The 19,917-nt window shown below is 38.2% G+C and overlaps 1 protein-coding gene across 1 annotated transcript in view; it reads left to right on the plus strand.

Annotated features, from left to right (window-relative positions):
* The first annotated feature begins 2,421 nt into the window (after positions 1–2,421).
* Positions 2,422–19,917, plus strand: part of dipk2aa (divergent protein kinase domain 2Aa) — a 35,059-nt gene continuing 17,563 nt past the window's right edge. The window contains exons 1-2 of the mRNA XM_084412585.1: positions 2,422–2,794; positions 7,137–8,035. Of these exons, the coding sequence (XP_084268711.1) occupies positions 7,388–8,035 (648 nt within the window). The 5' untranslated portion in view covers positions 2,422–2,794; positions 7,137–7,387. The remainder of the gene's footprint in view (positions 2,795–7,136; positions 8,036–19,917) is intronic.

Here is a 19,917-nt window from a genome sequence, read left to right on the forward strand (position 1 = left end):
CTTAAGATTACTATTTGAAAGGTCTGCTCACCAAGGCTGCATTTATGTGATAAAAAAAGAAAAGAAAAAAAACAGTAATATTGTGAAATATTATTAAAATTTAAAACAGCTGTTTCCTATGTGAATATATAGTAAAATGTTATTTATTCCTGTGACCAAAGCTGGATTTTCAGCATTACTCCAGTTTTCAGTGTCACATGATCCTTCAGAAATCATTCTAATATGATGAGTTGATGGCGCTCAAGTAACATTTATTATTATTATCAATGTTGAAAACAGTTGTTTACATTTTTATTTCAGGATTCTTTGATGAATAGAAAATTCAAAAGAACAGCATTTAACTGAAATGGAAAGCTTTTGTAACATTAAACACTACCGTTCAAAAGTTTGGGGTCAGTACAATTTTTTATTTTTTTTTGGCGGAAATAAATAAAAGAAATCAATACTTTTATTCATCAAGGATGAATTAAATAGTTCAAAAGTTACAGTAAAGACATTTATAATGTTACAAAAGATTCTATTTAAAATACTTGCTGTTCAACTGTTTTCAACATTGATAATAATAATAATGACTTTTTTTTTTTTTTTTTTTTTCATCAAATCATCATATTAGAATGATTTCTGAAGGATCATGTGACACTGACACCTGGAGTAATGATGCTGAAAATTCAGCTTTGATCACAGGAATAAATTATATTTTAAAATATATTAAAATAGAAAACAGTTGTACAAAATACAACTGTAAAAAAGTACAAAATAACTGTTTTATTTTTTATTATTATTATTTTAAATCAAATAAATGCAGCCTTGGTGAGTAAAAGAGCCTTATTTTAAAAACATTAAAAATCTTACTGACCCACAATTTTTGACTGGTAGTGTACACACATTTCAAAATTACAAAAGTTTGAATTGTTTCAAATGATGGAGCAATAGACTAAACGACTTCATGCATTTACTAAAAAAAGATCACGTTGACACCAGCTGCAAGCCATTGTAAAATCTCTTTCTAAAAAAAGCTAATTCTGAGGAAAAAGTCCAGCACCATTTGTTTGTAGAGAGGCGCTAGGTATTTAAAAGTTTGATATTTTATCTAATGCAACGGCATTCTGTCATTCCCCTTTTAAAGGGATACTCCACTTTAAAATTTAAATTCTGCCATCATATACTCACCCTCATTTTGTTTCAAACCTGTATGAATTTCTTTCTTCTGCTGAACAGAAAGGAAGATATTTAGAAGACAGTTTCTGGTCTCATTGACTTCCATAGTAGGAAACAAATACTATGGAAGTCAATGAGACCAGAAACTGTCTGGTTACTGATATTCTTCTAAATATCTTCCTTTCTGTTCAGTAGAAGAAAGAAATCCATAAAGGATTGAAACAACTTGAGGGTGAGTATATGAGGACAGAATTTTCCTTTCAAAGTGGAGTATCCCTTTAAAGCAGTGGTTCTCAATTCCAGTCCTCGTGACCCACTGCTCTGCACATTTTGTATGTCTCTCTTATCTGACACACTCAGTTCAGTTCATGGAGTCTCTCTTAATGAGCTGATGATCTGGTTCAGGTGTGTTAAATAAGGGAGACATACAAAATGTGCAGAGCAGTGGGTCATGAGGACTGGAATTGAGAACCACTGCTTTAAAGCCACTGCATAACATACATTTTTTTCAAAAAAGAAAAAAAAGAAAAGTAGCCTACCACTAGATGTCACCAGAGTACTGACATCTCCTAGAGAGCTCTTTATATTGTGATTAATGGGTTTCTCATTATTTCCACAGAAATGAACATAGCTTCTTTTAACGATTTTTTATTAATCAACGTTATACTTTCGTTACATATTCTGATATAAGTTTAACGGGAGACAAATTTTCAAAGTCAGGCTTAATTTGCATAGGCCTATTCTTGTTCATTCAAAGTCCCGTTTTGTTAAAAATAATAGGCTAGCCTACTAATAATAGTAGGCCTAATCAGTGTTACACTTTCAACAAATAACCTGATACAAGGTTAGGCAAGTTTTACAAAGCTATACAATATAGAATATGCCTATTCCTGTTAATCCCAGTCATAAACGCATAATAATATTAAAAGTAAATTAATTGTATGAAATACAAAAATGTGTTTAGCTTATAGGCTACACAATAATGCGATAGCTAACAGTTTGATTTTCCAGTGAATAAAATGAATTCATTTTCATAACTGAATAACATGTTCGCGTCCTTACAGGAACTCAAAATAACTGCGATAGACCGACAGAAGTGGCTTTCAGTATGTATGTGGGCGGGCGTGCAACTCAGAGGATATTCACTGATTTTCACTCACCTGCTATTTGACAGAGTGGTCAAAAGTAGGAGGTCTCCTCCATAAAATAGAGTTTTTTTCTTTTCTTTTCTTATAAAATGTCTCAATTACAGGTCAGGAAAATACACCTGAGGATGAGGACGTGAAGAGGGCAGCGCTCCCGAGATCGAGGGAGGAGTTACGACACGATCACCTAGTAACCACTAACGTAAACTGACCAGAAGGGTCGTAAATACGAAACCCGATCCGCGAAGTCGGATCTTTTGTGCAGCTGCCTCACCGCTCGCAGACTGAACTTGTCTCGAGATTGAGAAGACAACCTTTGCGAATTTTAAAGGAATAAAGAAAAGGGGATAGGAATGTGCACGCAACAAATGGACAACGTGGGAAAGCATCGATGCACGCGGCTGGTGAAAAGAGACTGGAGTTCATAAATAGACAACGAACGCTTCCTCGAGCGAGTGGGATAAACCCGTAGTTTCACACATTTTTATTTGGTAGGTTGTGGAATTTGCATGTCATCGTTGCATGTGGTCATATTCATATTTCCAATGTTTTCTACCGTGAAATGTGTATGAACTTGTATGAACTTCTGTATCGAAACGGCTCAAGTAACTTGATTGCTAAAGCGAATGGATGGAGAAACTTTTCTATTTCGCACTGATGATAATGGATCACAAACTGCTCGATAATAATAGTAATTATTATTTTTCATTATTATTATTATCATCATGTCAATAACCATTCAGCTATTTCGTATTATTCTTATAGATCACCGGGGTGAAAATGATATTATCAACATCTCGTTCTGTGATCGTGTACTTTAGAGTGCATCACATACACGTTTGCCATAAAGGCTACTTTATATCACACTAACAAAGTCAAAGTTCCCGAGTGCACTACTCACTGTCCTCGCAGTTTCGTCGCTCTTGTTTACCTGCTTTTCTACTACTCTATATTATCCGCAGTTCAATATGCTTTAAAGTCTTCTTGTCCATGATTGACGTGGCGAATTGACCATTGAGTCCAGCGGTCAGAGTTTGAACGGTCAGCTGCTGACATGGTTTAAAACACAGACGTTTACAGGTCTTACTACTTGTTTTTGTGTGAACTGCAATAATTCAACGTCATCTCTAAAGAAAGAGAACTTTAACCAGTTTGTTCAGGCGTCCAATAAGTAATCACTGTAAAAAAAAAAAAAAAAAAATTGTTGGTTTAACTTAAACAAGTAAGTTACCTGGTTGCCTTAATTTTGAGTTCATGAAATAAAAAAATTGAGTTAATACAATGAAGTAAAAAATGTTTTTACAGTGATTATTTTTATTTTTTACAGTGTGGTAATATTTGCAAAGATAAAACTCAACTAGTGCACTGCACAGCGGGTGGGTGAAACGATGCTTTGAAACAAAACTCAAGTGAAGTTTCTCTGAGCTGTCTGATTTCATTCTATGGAGTGTGTGTTGACAGAAATTGTATGGCAAATGAGTTTGGAATGACATCAGGGCTCCAGACTGCGACTTAGCCTACGTTCAGAATGCAGGCAAATGTCGCCCAAATCCAATCTTTTTTTGCTCACGTGTGACTTTTCTTATGAGAGTTTGAACCGCACAAACCACATGGAATCTGATCTTTTCCAATTCCGATTTGTGCCACTTCCATATGTTGTAAGTCTGGAGCCCTAGACGTGAAGCTTTGTAAAATTATGGGGGCAGAGCTTTCATTTTTGGGTGAACTATCCCTTTAAGGGTTGTTCATGTAGGTCACCCACTTGCTTTCACACACTACAGCCATCAATCATAAGAGTGTAAAGTGCAAGCTGACATCTACCCCCTCACATTTGTGCTTGGCTTCTGTTCGGTGAGGTTTCTTACACGCACAGCATGGATAATTTATTGCTCTTTATCTGGTTGGGATAGTGACTGTTGTAGCTGCTGCATAGCGGCTCGGCCGCGTTGTGTGATCAAACATTATTGACTCGAGCAGTCAATAGCTGTGACAACTGTGGTTTTTCATTTTCAATACCACAGAGAAGTGGAACTTAAAGCAGCACGCAACACAATGAATTACCCAGCACGCATTGTTTAAACATTTATAGAGAAGTAAGAGAGCCTCTTTTTAAAGACACTCACATATAATTTACATTTATTCTTGAGTATATGTTGGCTAACTTTTAGTTTTCTAATGACTTTTTGGAGTCCTGCAAATATAAATTGATCAAAATATTGTGAGAGAGTAGAGAAAAGTTTGCATAGTGTGACTGGGCTCATTTGGCATTCCCGAGCATCATTGTTTCAATTCATTTGCGAGGGTAAATGTTGAATATTTTTTACTTGAAACTGGATTTATTTCGCAGTGCTGGAGCCCAGGTTTGTTGTGGAGCTTTGAAACTGGTGTTGATGAATCATCTTGAAAACCGTCACCATCTGCCAGACGTTTTCCAGGTCTGTTTACCTCTTTCTGCATGATGCGCCTTATCCCTTCATAAGAAGTTTTGCGCTGTATACACTAAGTCTTAAAAGTTGTAAGCAGCGAGAGCTTTGTGTCTTTTTCTGTATGGGAAACAAGTCCGGCGAGAAGGCTGTTTTGTTATCTGAGCTCTCTTTCCATGATGAGGTGTGGTTTTTATTGGACCTTTTTTCCCGCTCGTAAAGTGCTGAGGGAGAGGCAGAAAATGACTACAGCTTTACTCACAAAGAAACCCAATGAAGAACCATACTCGCATGTTCCTGTCTTAGGGGCCTTTCACACAGAACACAAGTTTTTCCCGTTCCACTGCACTGCTCTTCCATTGCTTTTCAATAGATACATAGACGTGTTTGATCATTGTGCTCGTGTCTTTAGGTCTTGCAACCAAAGATAGCCTGCGATTATTTTTTTCAGCAACCACACTGTGAGATGATCACGCTGAATTACTGACACTGTCACAGAGACTAACAGTGACACTAACACAGTGATCCGACAAAACCTGACAAAGTGTCTGTTGCCATCTGTTGGGGTACGTCGGTCGTCTTTTTGCAGCACATTTCTCAGTTAAAAGACGTTCAACTTTTAAAAATCACGTTTCTTGACCTTGCTCTCTTTTTTTGTCGTGTTTTTGCTGTCAGTGGTCCTTACTGGCCCTTACTAAAGGTTTCATGCTTACAAATTGGCTACGAACATCGTCAATTGATTGCTTTATTTCTTTGCCTTTCACTTGCTTCATGCCAGTGCCTGTGTCAGACATACGTCTTTGGTTATTAATTTGTCTCACTGTTTTTTTTGTGTGTTTTTTTTTGCATATTCATTATTACAGGCTTTGTTACAAAAAGTACAGCATTATTGTTTTGTCATTATCCGACAAGGCATTTCCTGAAGATTACCATAATTATTTGAATTAGCAGAGCTGCTATAAGCATTGTGGTTTTAGCACGTTTCCAGTTGAATAATCAGTGTTTATTACCTTTGGGTAAAGAAAAAAAATCTATGCACGTTTTTCCACATTTTTTGTTATGCAGTTGTTTATGCATTGCTGTGCCATTATTTGAGTTTCCTCCCCAACCAGTCTATTAATGCGTTATCAGATATTTCAGATCTTTATATGACACGTAAAAACAAAAACTGTGGTTGAGCGCTTTACATGCTGGTCTCTTCCTGTCTAAGTCTGTGTTAAGTGGGTTAGACTTTATGCGGCAGTTGTCAAAAGTCTGGCTACATGAAGACTACCAATGCAACAACTGCCAAACACATATAAACGCTTTTATTATGAAAGGCTTGTGTACTTGTGTACTTATTTAGGGAGGTTTTGTTCTCATAAAAAATGTCTCTACCCTACTTTATCTAATATTTAGTCAAATACTGTATTCAAAGTATGCATGCTGCTGCCTTGTTTAAAAGCGTCTTTTAAATTCAAATTAGTGATGTAATCAGTGAGTCATATATCTCGTTTGACTCTGACATATTTGACTAGCCCGATCATGCCTGGACTTTCTGCTGCATGTGCAAATTGACTATGTACGAAGGCAGATTTTTGCTCCTAAGTGAAAGTTGTAGAAACCAGACCATTAATTGTGGGTTTTAAGCTGTTCTTTTTTGCAGAACATGACAAACACTGAATGTTTAGGAGTCAGACTTGTTCGGCCAACACAGATTTTTCACTTTGACTTGTTTGGTGAATATACATTTTTAATGTTAACTGAAGACCTTAAGCTATGATTACTATAATGCATCTTTTTGCATGGATATAATTATTTGAAAGTCATTTTTTGAGCCAATATGTATTTTTTTTTTAGCCTTGTTCCACATTGTTCTGGAAAGAGTCTTCTCTTAGAGCAACAGTTTTTCTTGCTGGATATCAAATGTCATCTAGAGCCTCTTATGAATGCCTTTTAATTATTTAATGTATTGTAAATGTTTGTCTTAATAATTCTATAGGCTATGGGCAAAAAAAAAAAAAAAGGGCATTGAAAATGCTTTCAAAAAGTTCAAGTTTGGGGTCAGTAAGATGCCTTGATGAGCATAATAAACTTCTTTCAAAAACATAAAAAAATCGTACCGACTTTTGAACGGTAGTGTACTGTACATCACTGAATTTGAAGTGTTAAGAAGTCACAGTGAGCGTTGCCATATACATTTTTAATAATTCCCACCATTCTGTTTCCCTCTCCACAAGGCTGGGCTTTGAATGTTAGATTGAAACATAAAATGACACAAGAAAATGCTAACATGCAGATTGATCGTTCATCCGTTTTCCCCAATAAACTCTTTAGAACATCTGTTCTCTTTAATGCATCTGAAAGAAGCATATAACCGCATCATTAATGCGTATGGCTTCATTAATCTGATTTAATTTCTCTGTTTCAGGTAAAGCGGATTACTGATGTTGCAGCTTAATGCCTGAACTCGACGGAAAACCAGAGAGCCCTCCTGTAAAACATGGTGAGAGGGGCTCTTGAAACCGATGGGCTTACCAGGCAACGTTGCTGCCAGCATGAACCACTCTAACTAACGTGAACGTGATGGGGATGATAATTATATTACACATAGCAATGATGGAACACCCACATTGACGAAGATTATCCGCATCCATCTTCAGTGCGCTGCAGCCAATCAGCATGCTGCGGTCGCTCAAATTTGGCCGCGTCTACCGATGTGGCAAGTTCCTCTTCATCGTAGCGCTTTTTGTGATCCTGCTGATGAACACTCACAACCTGTTCGCCTCGTTTCAGAGGAACGAGCTTACTGACCGCAGATTCGTCGGCCTCAACAAGTGTCCGGCCTGCTTCGGCACTAGCTGGTGCCGCAAGTTCATGAACGGCCAGGTGACCTTCGAGATGTGGGGTCGCCTGCGTTTCCTAGACTTTTTCAATGTAAAGAACGTCTATTTTGCTCAATACGGAGAACCCAGGGAAGGAACGCGCAGGGTCGTGCTCAAGCGCCTGGGCTCCAACCAAGAGCTGGCAGAGATCGATCAGAAGATCTGCAAACGGGCCACTGGTAGACCGCGCTGTGATCTCATTCAGGGTATGTACAAAACGGAGTTTGCCCGACTTAACGGGGACGTAAGACTGCTGACCCCAGAGGTGGTGGAGGGCTGGTCGGATCTGGTGCACTGCCCCTCGCAGAGGCTCCTGGACCGAGTGGTCAGGAGGTACGCGGAGACCAAGGACTCTGGAAGCTTCCTGCTGAAGAACCTTAAGGACACGGAGCGAATGCAGTTGCTGATGACGCTGGCGTTCAACCCCGAGCCTCTCGTGCTGCAGGTACTCACACACCAGTCGATAAAACATCTGCTTTAAATGGAATTTTCAAGTTGCTGAATCTTCCTTTTGATGCAGGAGCACTGTGTCTGATGCCTGCTTGAAAGTTCAAGGGATTAACTCTGCATCTTTGCATATTTTACAGTTCTGCACAAGGCTGTGTAAATAATAGATACTTTGTGTCTGTCGGTGGTCACTAAGAGATTTCTCTGCTTTGGGCAACAGCATGCTTGTCCTGAAGAATTCCTGCAGACATAAATCATGTGCATTTGTCATTCCAGAAGTAAATCTGGCGTTTAAAGATACAGAGGTGGTGGATTGTTCTCAAAGATTGTCCAAAACATGTTTTGGTACGACACAGGTTTCCTACGTAGAGTTGTGCCATATTGACAAAATATTCTCAATCATTTCTGGAATTTTGTCGATAATGATAATTAGATATTATTTTGCTGAGTGTGTGCTTGATTCCTTGCTTGGTTTAGGACAGCTGACTCCCAAAGCTTTTCATATTTTTCATATTCTGTGTGCTGTCAGTTCACAGCAGTGAAACAATTGAACCTTTCCATTGAGGGGAGATGTTATCCCCCTTAAATTGATTTCCTGGGGATTTTTACCTTTTATAATGGCAATTACCTTATAATATATATGATAATAAATAACCTTATTAGTTGTATACGTCATATTATTTCAAATTCGTATATGTATTTAATAAATCCAGTTAGAATAGACACTGATACAATGAAATTAGTATCAACATAATCCATCTTTGCGATGCAGAAGTTGCACAGACATCTGTACAAGTTGCTGCATCTGAAGTGGCATTTGTAATTTACAATTGCATAAATAATTTTGTAACTTTTTTTTTTTTTTTTTTTGACAATTAAGCAAAAACAGACTAATTATTGCCTAACTATCATTTGATATACATAGAAGACAAAACTCATGGGTGGGATTGGAGGCTAATGATATATCATAGACGATACATATCAATATTTCCACTGTATTTTTTTCCGAATGTTTTCATTCACACCAATGAGAGACCTTGACAGCTCTCTTTTTTTGCAGCCCTCGGTCTGGTATTGATTTTTACACCCAGCTAATCTATTCCAATTTCTTTTGCGATTGACCCAGCTTGTCGAAGGCCTGGGCAAACAAAAGGACATCTCTGTGAGAGCAGCCAATATCCGTTCTCACCTCCCATCATTCACTCCATCTGCCACACCTCAGGCATTCTAGGTGATAAAGGCAATCTGATCTCTCTCCGGAGAGCGGGTCGCTCGATTTGATTAGCAACATACAGTTTAGCCCTCCATTTGCCCTGCAACCTCTGCAGTGGTTTGGTCAACATAATGAAATGTCATTAGTTTGCTGTGGATGCTGCTAATGAATTGGCTCCTAATCCATAGATGCGATTAAGTGTGATCTTCACCAACGCTTGCTGTTCCTTCCTCTGCTGAAAAAACATGATGTTCAAGCTAACAGATGCTTGTCTCCTCAGAATGCTCTAAATCATTCATCAAACTTCCGGAAGATAAGAAAAGCCAGTTTTTCTAGTTTGCCAGAAGTTGTAGCAACCTTTTGCTGTTTCAGAAAGGCAGGAAAAATCTGCTTTCCAATCGGAAACCTGAGGCAGCTGGCTTGCAGTCACCATAAAGTGCTGAAAAACATTGAAGAAAAACTTGATAATTTATTAAATCATGCAATATGCGATACGACAGTCCCAAAAGTATGTAAAATCAATTGAAATTCTATTTAAAGTTGGAAAGTAACTGAAGTAGAGAGACATCTTTTCTTTCGTATTGTGACTTACTTTCGAGTGAAACGGATTATCGAAAGAGAAAAAAAGGAAGAGCGGGGACTGGGTTTTACCCAATGAAATCTCTCTCTATATTTTCTATATGTCTCCACTTGATTTGGATGGAGGCAGATCTGAATACGAGCTTGCATTCGATGTTAAGAAATGGGTGGGACAATATACGATTTGCTATGAGCGCATCACTGTGGAACGTTGGAGTTTTTCCCTCTATTGCACCTCGCTTTTAAATCGCTGTTTCAGATAGTAATATAGATAGGAATGAACTAAAGCGCTCTCTCTGCTCTGCTCGCTCCATGCTGTTATGAATGCTTGTGCGGCCGTACACATTTTACTTTTACTCAAATTTGCAGCAATTCGGGGATTTGCTTGAATGGTGGGTTCATTATTATTCTTAATGAAAAACACAGTTAATCCTTTGCAGGTTCCCTATTAGTATTGGGTTCAAATCCAAAATATTGCCAAATAGGTGCTTTTACATTTCGCTTTGAAACCAATTCTTCTGCCGTCGTCTTTTCAGTCAGCTCCTCACTCTCGTGATAAATGAAATCTAACTCTGTGCTGCGACTCTCTTTCAGCTCACGCTGCATTGGCCAGACACTTTCAGTTTTTAACTGTAGTGTATGTTCTCTAACTGAACTAAATTAGACGGTGGGGGGGCGGTGGTTAGGAATGTTAAAGGAACACTCTACCGTTTTTTTAAATAGGGCTTATTCACCTTCTTTCCTACATTTAGATAGGTGGGCAAATGCATATTGTCTCAGTGCATGCATTGTTTTAGTTTGACAGGGTCGGCGCTAGCTTAGCTTAGCTTAATGAATGGAATCCTTTGTTGCCAGCTAGCATGTCCTGAGTAAAAGTGATAAAAAAAATAAAAAAATAAACAACCCACCTAAATACTTCTTGTGGCCTGCGTATTCACAATGAGTACAAATAGCGATGCAGATTAACACTAGGCGATTTCCTAGGCAGATATTGACTTGGGACTATATTAGGGGGAAGCACAGGCGAAGCACTGCTGCTTAGGCGAAGCACTGCTACTTGGGCGCAGAGATATCACACAACACATGAAATGTGAGTATGTGGTATAATATGTGAATGTGAATACAGGTATAAGATGGGTCGATCTATACATATACGTCATGTTTAAAATAATCACTTACTCTGTGGACAGTTGTCCATTTGGCCCATTCGGCGTGGGGCTTTTTTTCCAGTTCACTTTATCACACCAGGAAAAAAATTGAGTAAAAGTTACTGCAGGATGCATCAACGCCATGAAATCCTCGGTAGCTGTGACAACTGCGGGCACACTCATCTTGATCTGACACGCTGAGCCTGGTCATCGATGGCAGTAACTTGTCCCACTCTCCACAGCACAGACACTATTCTAGTCGGGATAGATTGGCATATTCCCCCACATTCACACCACCAGTTCGTGTTGGCTCTGATCCTCACGTCCTCAGGCTGTTGAGCGATCGCAACCTCCTCCTCCTGTCGTTCTATTTCCAAAGCACGCAGCTCATCTTCTGAAAACTCAGGTATGGTTCTGGCTCTGGCTCTTGACTGTCTGAGAAGTCACCCTCTTCGTCTCTCACAAAATTAGCCATGTTCATTGCCATTCATGTACTGTAGGAAAAATAGCCAGCTACTATTCACGCCGGTATGTTGACGGAAGTCGTGGGATTTCATGTGTTGCGTGATATCTCTGCGCCTAAGTAGCAGTGCTTCGCCTGTGCTTCCCCCCTAATATAGTCCCAAGTCAATATCTGCCTAGGAAATTGCCTAGTGTTAATCTGCATTGCTATTTGTACTCATTGTGAATACGCAGGCCACAAGAAGTAATTAGGTGTTGTTTTTTTTTATCACTTTTACTCAGGACATGCTAGCTGGCAACAAAGGATTCCATTCATTAAGCTAAGCTAAGCTAGCGCCGAGACAAAAATGCATTTGCCTACCTATCTAAATGTAGGAAAGAAGGTGAATAAGCCCTATTTAAAAAAACAGTGGAGTGTTCCTTTAAAATCATTCAGTTATTGTAAACTCTTGCACTATGCATATCACAATCAGTGCAATTTAATTACTTTTTCATAAAAAAAGTAAAGAGATTACTTTTATTTTTGTAATTTAATTGGAGTTACTTCTGATGTAATGGAATTAAATACCTTATAGACTGTAGAACAATTCTATATAAAACAATAGTGAATTTAACATCAACATTTAACTTCTAGGGCCCTATTTTAACGATCTGAAATGCAAGTATCAAACGCGAAACACGAGTAACTTTGTGGGCGGATCTCGGGCGCTGTTGCTATTTTATACCGGCGGGATAAATTACTCTTGCGCCCGACGCAAATCTAAAATGGGTTGGTCTGAAGTAGCTACATTACTCATAGGTGTGGTTTGGGCGTGACGTGAAATAAACCAATCAGAGAGTCATCTCACATTCCCTTTAAGAGCAGGCGCGCTTGTTCCATGGCGGATTGCTATTATAATGGCGGATTTGCCAGGTGCACGCCAGGAGTGGATCACAGCCGAGGAGACCGACGTTCTCGTCAGGGCTGTAAAAGACAGAGAAGTGACATTGTATGGGGATGGGAGAAACCCACCCAAATTAGCTTTGGTTAAATAGGCGTATAATCATTTGGGTAAATGTGTAAGCTAGATTTATGCCCATTTTTTCACATCTTTATGGACACCACAATGATTTCCCTTGTGTGGTAATATTTTTCATTGTAATTATGTATGGTTTGCAAAAATGGCAACTGCTGCCTGCGTCTGTGTAGATGAGAGAAGCAAAGTGAACGTGCGTTGTACACACGCTACATTATGCGCCCTTAAAATAGCATCTGAATAACGCGGCACTGACTTTTGACTAGGTTTTTCCTGGTCTGTGGCGGAATTATTTTCTGAAACTGCAAAATAGCACCAGGGAACGTTTGCGCCGGAACACGCCTCCTCTTTTCGCTGAACCGCCCCCAGGAGCGCAAGTTCATTCCCTAATTTACCGACGTGCGTCTGTCGAGGGAAAATTCCGCTGTGCGTCAGGTGCAAAATAGGAATGATACATGGGTCGGTCTAGAAAGTCAATTGCCCTGGGTGCAAGATAGGACCCCTAATGTTAAAATGTATATTTTTAATGTAACCTTCTCCCTTTAATAAGTTTGGTCAGTTTAAGAATAATTTATGCAATTTTATATATTTTTTGAAGAATTAAAAGTGTTTTCACATATATGTATTGTTCAACGGGTCCAGGTTGATGGGATTTAGAAAGTAACAAGTAAAGCAATACTTTTTAGAGAGAGTAATTAGTACAGTAATCCAACTCCAACATCCTCTGGTGAAGATGTCATTAATTACTTTTTAGAGTAACTTACCCAACATTGATTGCAATACATTTCAATAATGCAGAGATATTGTGCAGATGCAGCCCTAACTTTGACAGTTCTTATTTTCCAGTAAATACATTTTCAATTTTTGTTTACTTTTCAGTGACTCTATTAGATGCCATTTTTAATTTCCACCAATGGTTGATCCACACACACAGGATTGTGGGATATTATACAGTAAGCAACAAAGTACAGCCTTCAGAAACTTTTCTTATACGCTTACATTGCATTCAGACATGCTTTGTCTTCCTACCTTCATATTCTGTCTTTTTTGGTTTCATACCACAATGGAGACAGGGCACGCTCTATGCTCTCTTATACTGGATTTCTGTACATTGGAAAGCCAAATTTAGATTCTATCATACGACTGTTTTCCGTTAGCCCTGCAGGATGGATCTGGAGTCACTCAAGTTCAGATTTTTGTGGTCTGTTTATTTTTAGGTTCGAGTAAAAAAAAGAAAGAAAAAAGAACGGAGTAATTTGTTGTGTTTGGAGTTGACGAGAGGGAAAAGAGCCTATGGAGCCGGAGACGAGCAAGACAGTGAGAGGATTACAAAAATAGCGTGTGACAAGAATTCAGATGCCCCTTCCTGGAGATGTTTTTTAAAGGCATTTTTACTTCTATTCATAGCAGTAAAGGTCAGAAACACAATTTGTTCCTCTTAGCCTGGTATTGTGTCAGATTGTTGTGAAATATGTGTCCTCTGGAAAAAAAAAGCTGCTTGCGCTTGACTTTGCGCTTACATTACTCGCGCCTCCTTCCTCCATTGAGAACGTAGCCCATCTGCTCGGTCAGGCTGAGAATAGCACAGGCAGAGCCCTGAGGGTCACGTCCATCACGGCATTAATCTTGCACACAGCCCAGTGTGCTCGGTGTGCGCCTTCTCTCCCTTCACCTGACAATGAGGTTATTATGAGGTTGCCATGCCCGGAGCACCTTTCTAAACAGTCCCAGAGCTGACAGGAGTCGACTGCTGTTTGTGTGTAAGGCTTTTCACAAACAAGACTGGGCACAGCAAGGTTGTTAAGGAAATGCCTATTATTTAATGCATGTAAACCGGTGAACTCTTCTCCCTTTGAAGAAATTTGTCCAGATGGTGCCAGCAGTACTTTAAAAAGTGTTTTTGAAATGATTCCTGGAGTGAGATTCTTCAAAGTTTTTAATTTAGTTTCGCCTTATAATACCTGTATGGTCATAAAAGTCTTAATTACTGTTTTATATCTTAGAGTACAAATAAATGTGTAATTTATTGTTTGCAGATGTCTTACATTTGGGGGAAGAGAGACAGAACATGATTAAGGTACATTTATAATGCAGAATTAAAGGAACTCTTGAGTAGAGTATGACATGTAAAATATTTACTATAACTACTGTTCAAAAGTTTGGGGTTGGTAATTAAAAAAATATATGTTTTTGAAAGAATTCTCTTATGCACCAAATTTTCTGACCAAAACACTTTGAGAAGCACTGCATTAACATTAATCGTACATATTAAATACTAAAAAGCACAGCTTCTCTAGTCTTAACTCGTGCGAGTCTCAGAATAGGCCTACTTTTATTTTTTAAATTTTTTTTACTGACAGCTCTCTTCCTTCTGTATCCTGTCTTTCTTCCTCTTTAGCTGCTCAGCTTTTGTATTTTTGGCAGATCAGCTGACAGGCATGTTATGTTGCATCACGTTTTTATCAGCGTGAATTTGCTTTTTGTCATCCTGATAAATGTTTGTTTTACATTTAGTGTAAATTGTGTTAGTCACTTTGTGGTGAAAATCAAGTTTTTAATGTTGTTTATATGCCTATGTGGCGTTTTTAATATGGTTTAAGACAAACTATGTGCAAATATATTGTATAAATATATTTTCTCCTTAAAACTACAGTGAACCAAAGACATTCTCAAGAACGTGGTTTGAAATTGCTGGTCTTTCTGACATCACAAACTTGTAACCAATCACATCAACGTGTGATCGTCAACGAGTGGATCTCTGAGCTGGTGTGAGTGAGTGGAGGCGGGGCTAATTTGCATTTTCATAGAACCGCTAATACAAAATGAGGCACGGGTGTAGAGTTACATTCAAGCTAGTTTATGGCATGAAGAATTTTTTTTTTCAAGGAAAAAACGTTAAAATAAGTCATTTTGGTGATCAAAGATGAGTTTTAAGGGATACAATTATTGACTACAGGGGGACTTAAGTAATGCAGTTTCAATAGCAGTCTATGGGACGAGACATTCTGGAGGGTTTAAAAGCAGAAATGTGCTGCATAAAATATTCATTCTTCTATACAAAAAATGTGTTACTTGAGCTACATAGTATTTTCAGGACTAGACAGATGATTATACATTACCAATGTAGTTCCTGTGGATGACCTTTTCTCACTCTCTTTCTGTATCATGGGAAAGTTACTGAGTTTTGCACGTACAAAGTTAGTGATTTTATTGCACTATTCTTAAATTTAATATGTGTAATATTTAGGTTTTGTTGGGTAAATGTTTGAAACATTTTTGTACTTTATTCTGTTACAATGTCTTTCCCAATTGATTTTCATTGTAAGTGTTTAACAGTAAACACAAATATAGTAGAGGTTGGGAATGGGATCGGAAAACGTTGCAGGCAGGCTTTAAACTAGCATTGTGTTGTAGGGCTTTGACTCTGAACTTCGTTATTCGAATTAGGGCTGCACGATTATGACAAAAATCATAATTGCCGATTATTCCCTTGAAATTGTAATTGCGATTATTAATTGCGATTATCACAAATTACATTGAATATATATATATATATATAGGCTATAGGTTATATATATATTAGGCATATTATTATTTGTTTACTTAAGAATTGTGAACACACACACTGTCCCCCTTTACTTAACATACACATAAATTGTAAGAATATGACTAATAGTGAAGACTACTAAGAAATAAACATTAGGCCTATGCTAAAGCTATTAAATAGCAGTCCCAAACTAGCTTTTGTTAATACAATGTTGGTATGAGCCACCACAGTCATTTAAAAATATAAAAAATAACACAAAGTAAAAATAAAGTGGCATTTTGGGAGGCCTTTATCTCATTTCCTGGTTTCGGAACGTTCGAAATCGCCAAGCAGTGTACTCGCACTTCCGGTGGTTACTTAGTTACACATTTAGATGAAAAGTAGGTCAGTAAACTTAAATAAAATCGCGATATAGACAAGTGTCTGTCAATATTAAACCGCATAAAGACTATTTAAATTGGAATCATGCATGTTCTGCGTGTCTCTGTGAATGAATGGCACGGACGCGTTTCATTTACCACACACACACACTGAGGCACGCATGACGCTCGCGATTTTTTTCAGCCTTACGTATTAACATTAATGCACTTCATCAACACAGCCGCTCTGAGAGTCACTTCAGCAGCATTTTAGCTTCATTTGAGAGAAACTATCATCATAAAACACAGAGACTCAAAGGTCTACACGGCAACCCGTCAAAATAAAAGTTTGGTTTAACCTTTGAAGAAATGTTTGCTTAAATCATTACATTTTAAACAATTGGTTATAACAATTTAATTAAACCATTCAAAAGGAATCAAGAAAAAAAAAAAAAAAGAAAGAAACTTTTGGGAGACGCGAGAGCGAAGTAGTCCAGTGATAATTAACATGCAGCCATGGTGAATGCAATAACAGGAAGACGCTGTACACTGCTTCGCGGCTACTTCCGGCGTTCTATTGTGTTGTGATAAAGGCCTCAAACATGGAAACTGCTCCTGGTGAATAGAATGAAAATCATACCTGCATGCAAATCCTTCTCAGCTAACACACGACGTACCAGTAACGTGATTTATTGGTATTTTACTTTTATTTCGTGACTTACTCATTTACAACGTAACAACGTTGCATGCTCGTAGTTTCCTTTGCACTTTATACACAGCGCGCGCCGCCGCATTTGCGCGTGCAATTGAAGAGTGTGCGCTATGAGCACAGTATAAAGGCTGACATGACAGGAACGTCCGTTTTTCTGAGGTGAAAGACTTTTTTTATTTCAGCGTACACATACTTCACTGCCTGGTAGTTCCTATTGTGCTGGGTTTTCTGAAGTAGTTGTGATTCGCCTCTCATAACATGCTCTAAATGCACGCAGAGCATTTTTTTTTTTTGTAATCGCGGCTTTGAACGATTACGTAATCGTGGCATTCATAATCGTAATCGCGATTAGAAATTCGATTAATTGTGCAGCCCTAATTCGAATATAATTTGAATATTTAAAAAAATTATGATATTTGAACGAATATTAGGCATCCTTTAATATTCGAACCTGTTACGGGCATTATTTTTCATAAATGTGTTTGCTTGTAAATGTTGTTTTCAATTCAGATTCCGAGGCTTTTTCACGCCTGGTGAAGTTGTGAATTGCGAGCTCATTAGCAAGGCTATTATTGGTCATCTGGGCTCCTGTAGGTGACGTTAGCGTCCTGGTTAGCGCCTATTTTGTATACCAAAACAATGGCCGCGCCAACGCCTACAACCATAGATATCATATATAAACGCTAGATGTCTTATGGCGCAGTCACTTCCGGCATCATCGTTCGGCCATCTTGTCACAGTGCTCTGTGCATTAAGGTGAATGATCAGCACGCACACAAATCCTCTTATCTCGCTGAAATCTTGACGGATTTACAAACGGTTTGGTTTCTTACGTTATTAACGTGGCTATAATTCCGAATGCTTGAACATGTATGTTATAATTTTTCATATGTATGCAGTGTATGTATGCAGTGTCATAACTACATCTCTGACGTTTATAACAAACCAAACCGTTTGAAAATCGGTAGAAAAATGAGCAAGTTATGGTTATTTAAAAGTACATGCACCATTGAAGTAGTGAGCGAATACACTGTGGCAAGATGGCCGCCACGTGCGGACGTCGACCTCCATTGGCCAGCAGTGCGCACGAGACATCTAGCCTTTATATATGATATCTATGCCTACAACAACCACGCCTGACGAGGAGTTCGAAATCTACACTCCTGACAATTTGAAAAGCAACGTGTGGCGCTACTTTGGGTTACCAAAGAAACAGGGAAAAATCACGAGTAAGGACAAAGTCCATTTTTTAAGACATAAAAAAACAGTCGTGACTGTTTTTCTTCTGAAAACGTCATTGCCTGCCTATTGACATTGACTGATACACTGCCCTCTGGTGGACAGAACATATACAACTTCAGTTTGATACCAATATAGGTCTTACTGAAGGCATTTTAATGGTCAAAATATTATTAATAAATATTCGAATATATTCGCATATTAATAAACAAACGAACTTCGAATATGATTTGTGGGCAAATGTCAAAGCCCTAGTGTGTTGTGCTGCAGCTCCAACATACCCATATTTTCAAAATAGCACTGCTGTATACTTTCACAGTTTGTCACAAAAAACATAGCCATCTGTGCAGAGTTGCTATTCCCTCCTTACACGTCAGCACCAGTTTGACAGACTCTATAATTGTAGAGAGTGTGAGCAAACTGTGTTGCAAGACAGGTTTACTGTTAAAATTAAAACATGAAAGAAAATAAAGTTAGGTAAATGTTTATCATTATTGCTTTAAGAAATACATTCTACTGTATGTAACATGTCTGTTCAGTTTTCATTTAGTTTTCACTGTTATATTCCTGTTTGCCTTTGTTCCCTTTAGTTTGTCTCTATGGTTTTATGATTGAGTCATGCATTTGACATTTTACGTTAACTATCCCTGTGTATTTAAACCCTCTGTTCATTCAGTGTCTTTGTCCGGAATCGCCTGATTGTTATGCTGTTTCCTGAGTTTCTCTTTCCTGTGATCCAGTGGATTTATTATTAAAGGCTGTTTAGTTTGTACTCCTCGTCTTCATGCGCTCATTACAGCCACCGTTGTGACACTGTACAAAATCACAATTTCTTCAAGTTAAACCAAACTTTTATTTCATGGGTTGGCGTGAAAACCTTTGAGTTTATGTGCATATGTGTAGTAGATGAAACTACGTCGCTCATTCACAGAGACATTTTGTCTTTTTCACATTAATATTCACAGATAGTATTCACATATCGCGATTTGATTACATTCTGAATTGTAACTGTAAAATGCATCTCTCTAATCATAGGTTCCTAAATGCATATGAAAATGATCATACAGACTGATATTTATCATCGAATTATCAACAGTCTGTTAATAATAATTTATAAAACTATATATATATATATATATATCTATCTCATCAGCAGGTTACATTGGAAGGGTGTCTCTTCTTAGATATAGATGACTAGCACCTGGCGCGTCTGTCATTATGTGGTGTTGATGGTGCTTTTATTAAAACAAACCTTTCACCTGCCCACAACCACCTATTCAGTGTGTCACGCAGCCATTTGGCCATTGTTGGAGTTTATGAAAGAGTCGAGTACAAACAGACGCACATTCCTATTCTTGATGGGCTAGAATTTCCACTGAGTCAGAAAAACAAACAACGAACTCCTCTGAAACGGCTCTCTCTGCACGCTCTTGTTTGAGTTGCTTGTGTTTTGTCACTTATTCCATGCTTTACTGATCTGACAACACTCTGTGATGTAATTAGTCTGATTCTATTACTCTTGAAAGCACGTGTAGCAGAGACTCCTGAGGCTTCAGGTGACAATTAGTTGACAGACAGTAACCTCAGATTTAATTTGTCCTTGAA

This window comes from Rutilus rutilus, assembly GCF_951802725.1.
Source record: "Rutilus rutilus genome assembly, chromosome: 6".
Taxonomy (NCBI): domain Eukaryota; kingdom Metazoa; phylum Chordata; class Actinopteri; order Cypriniformes; family Leuciscidae; genus Rutilus; species Rutilus rutilus.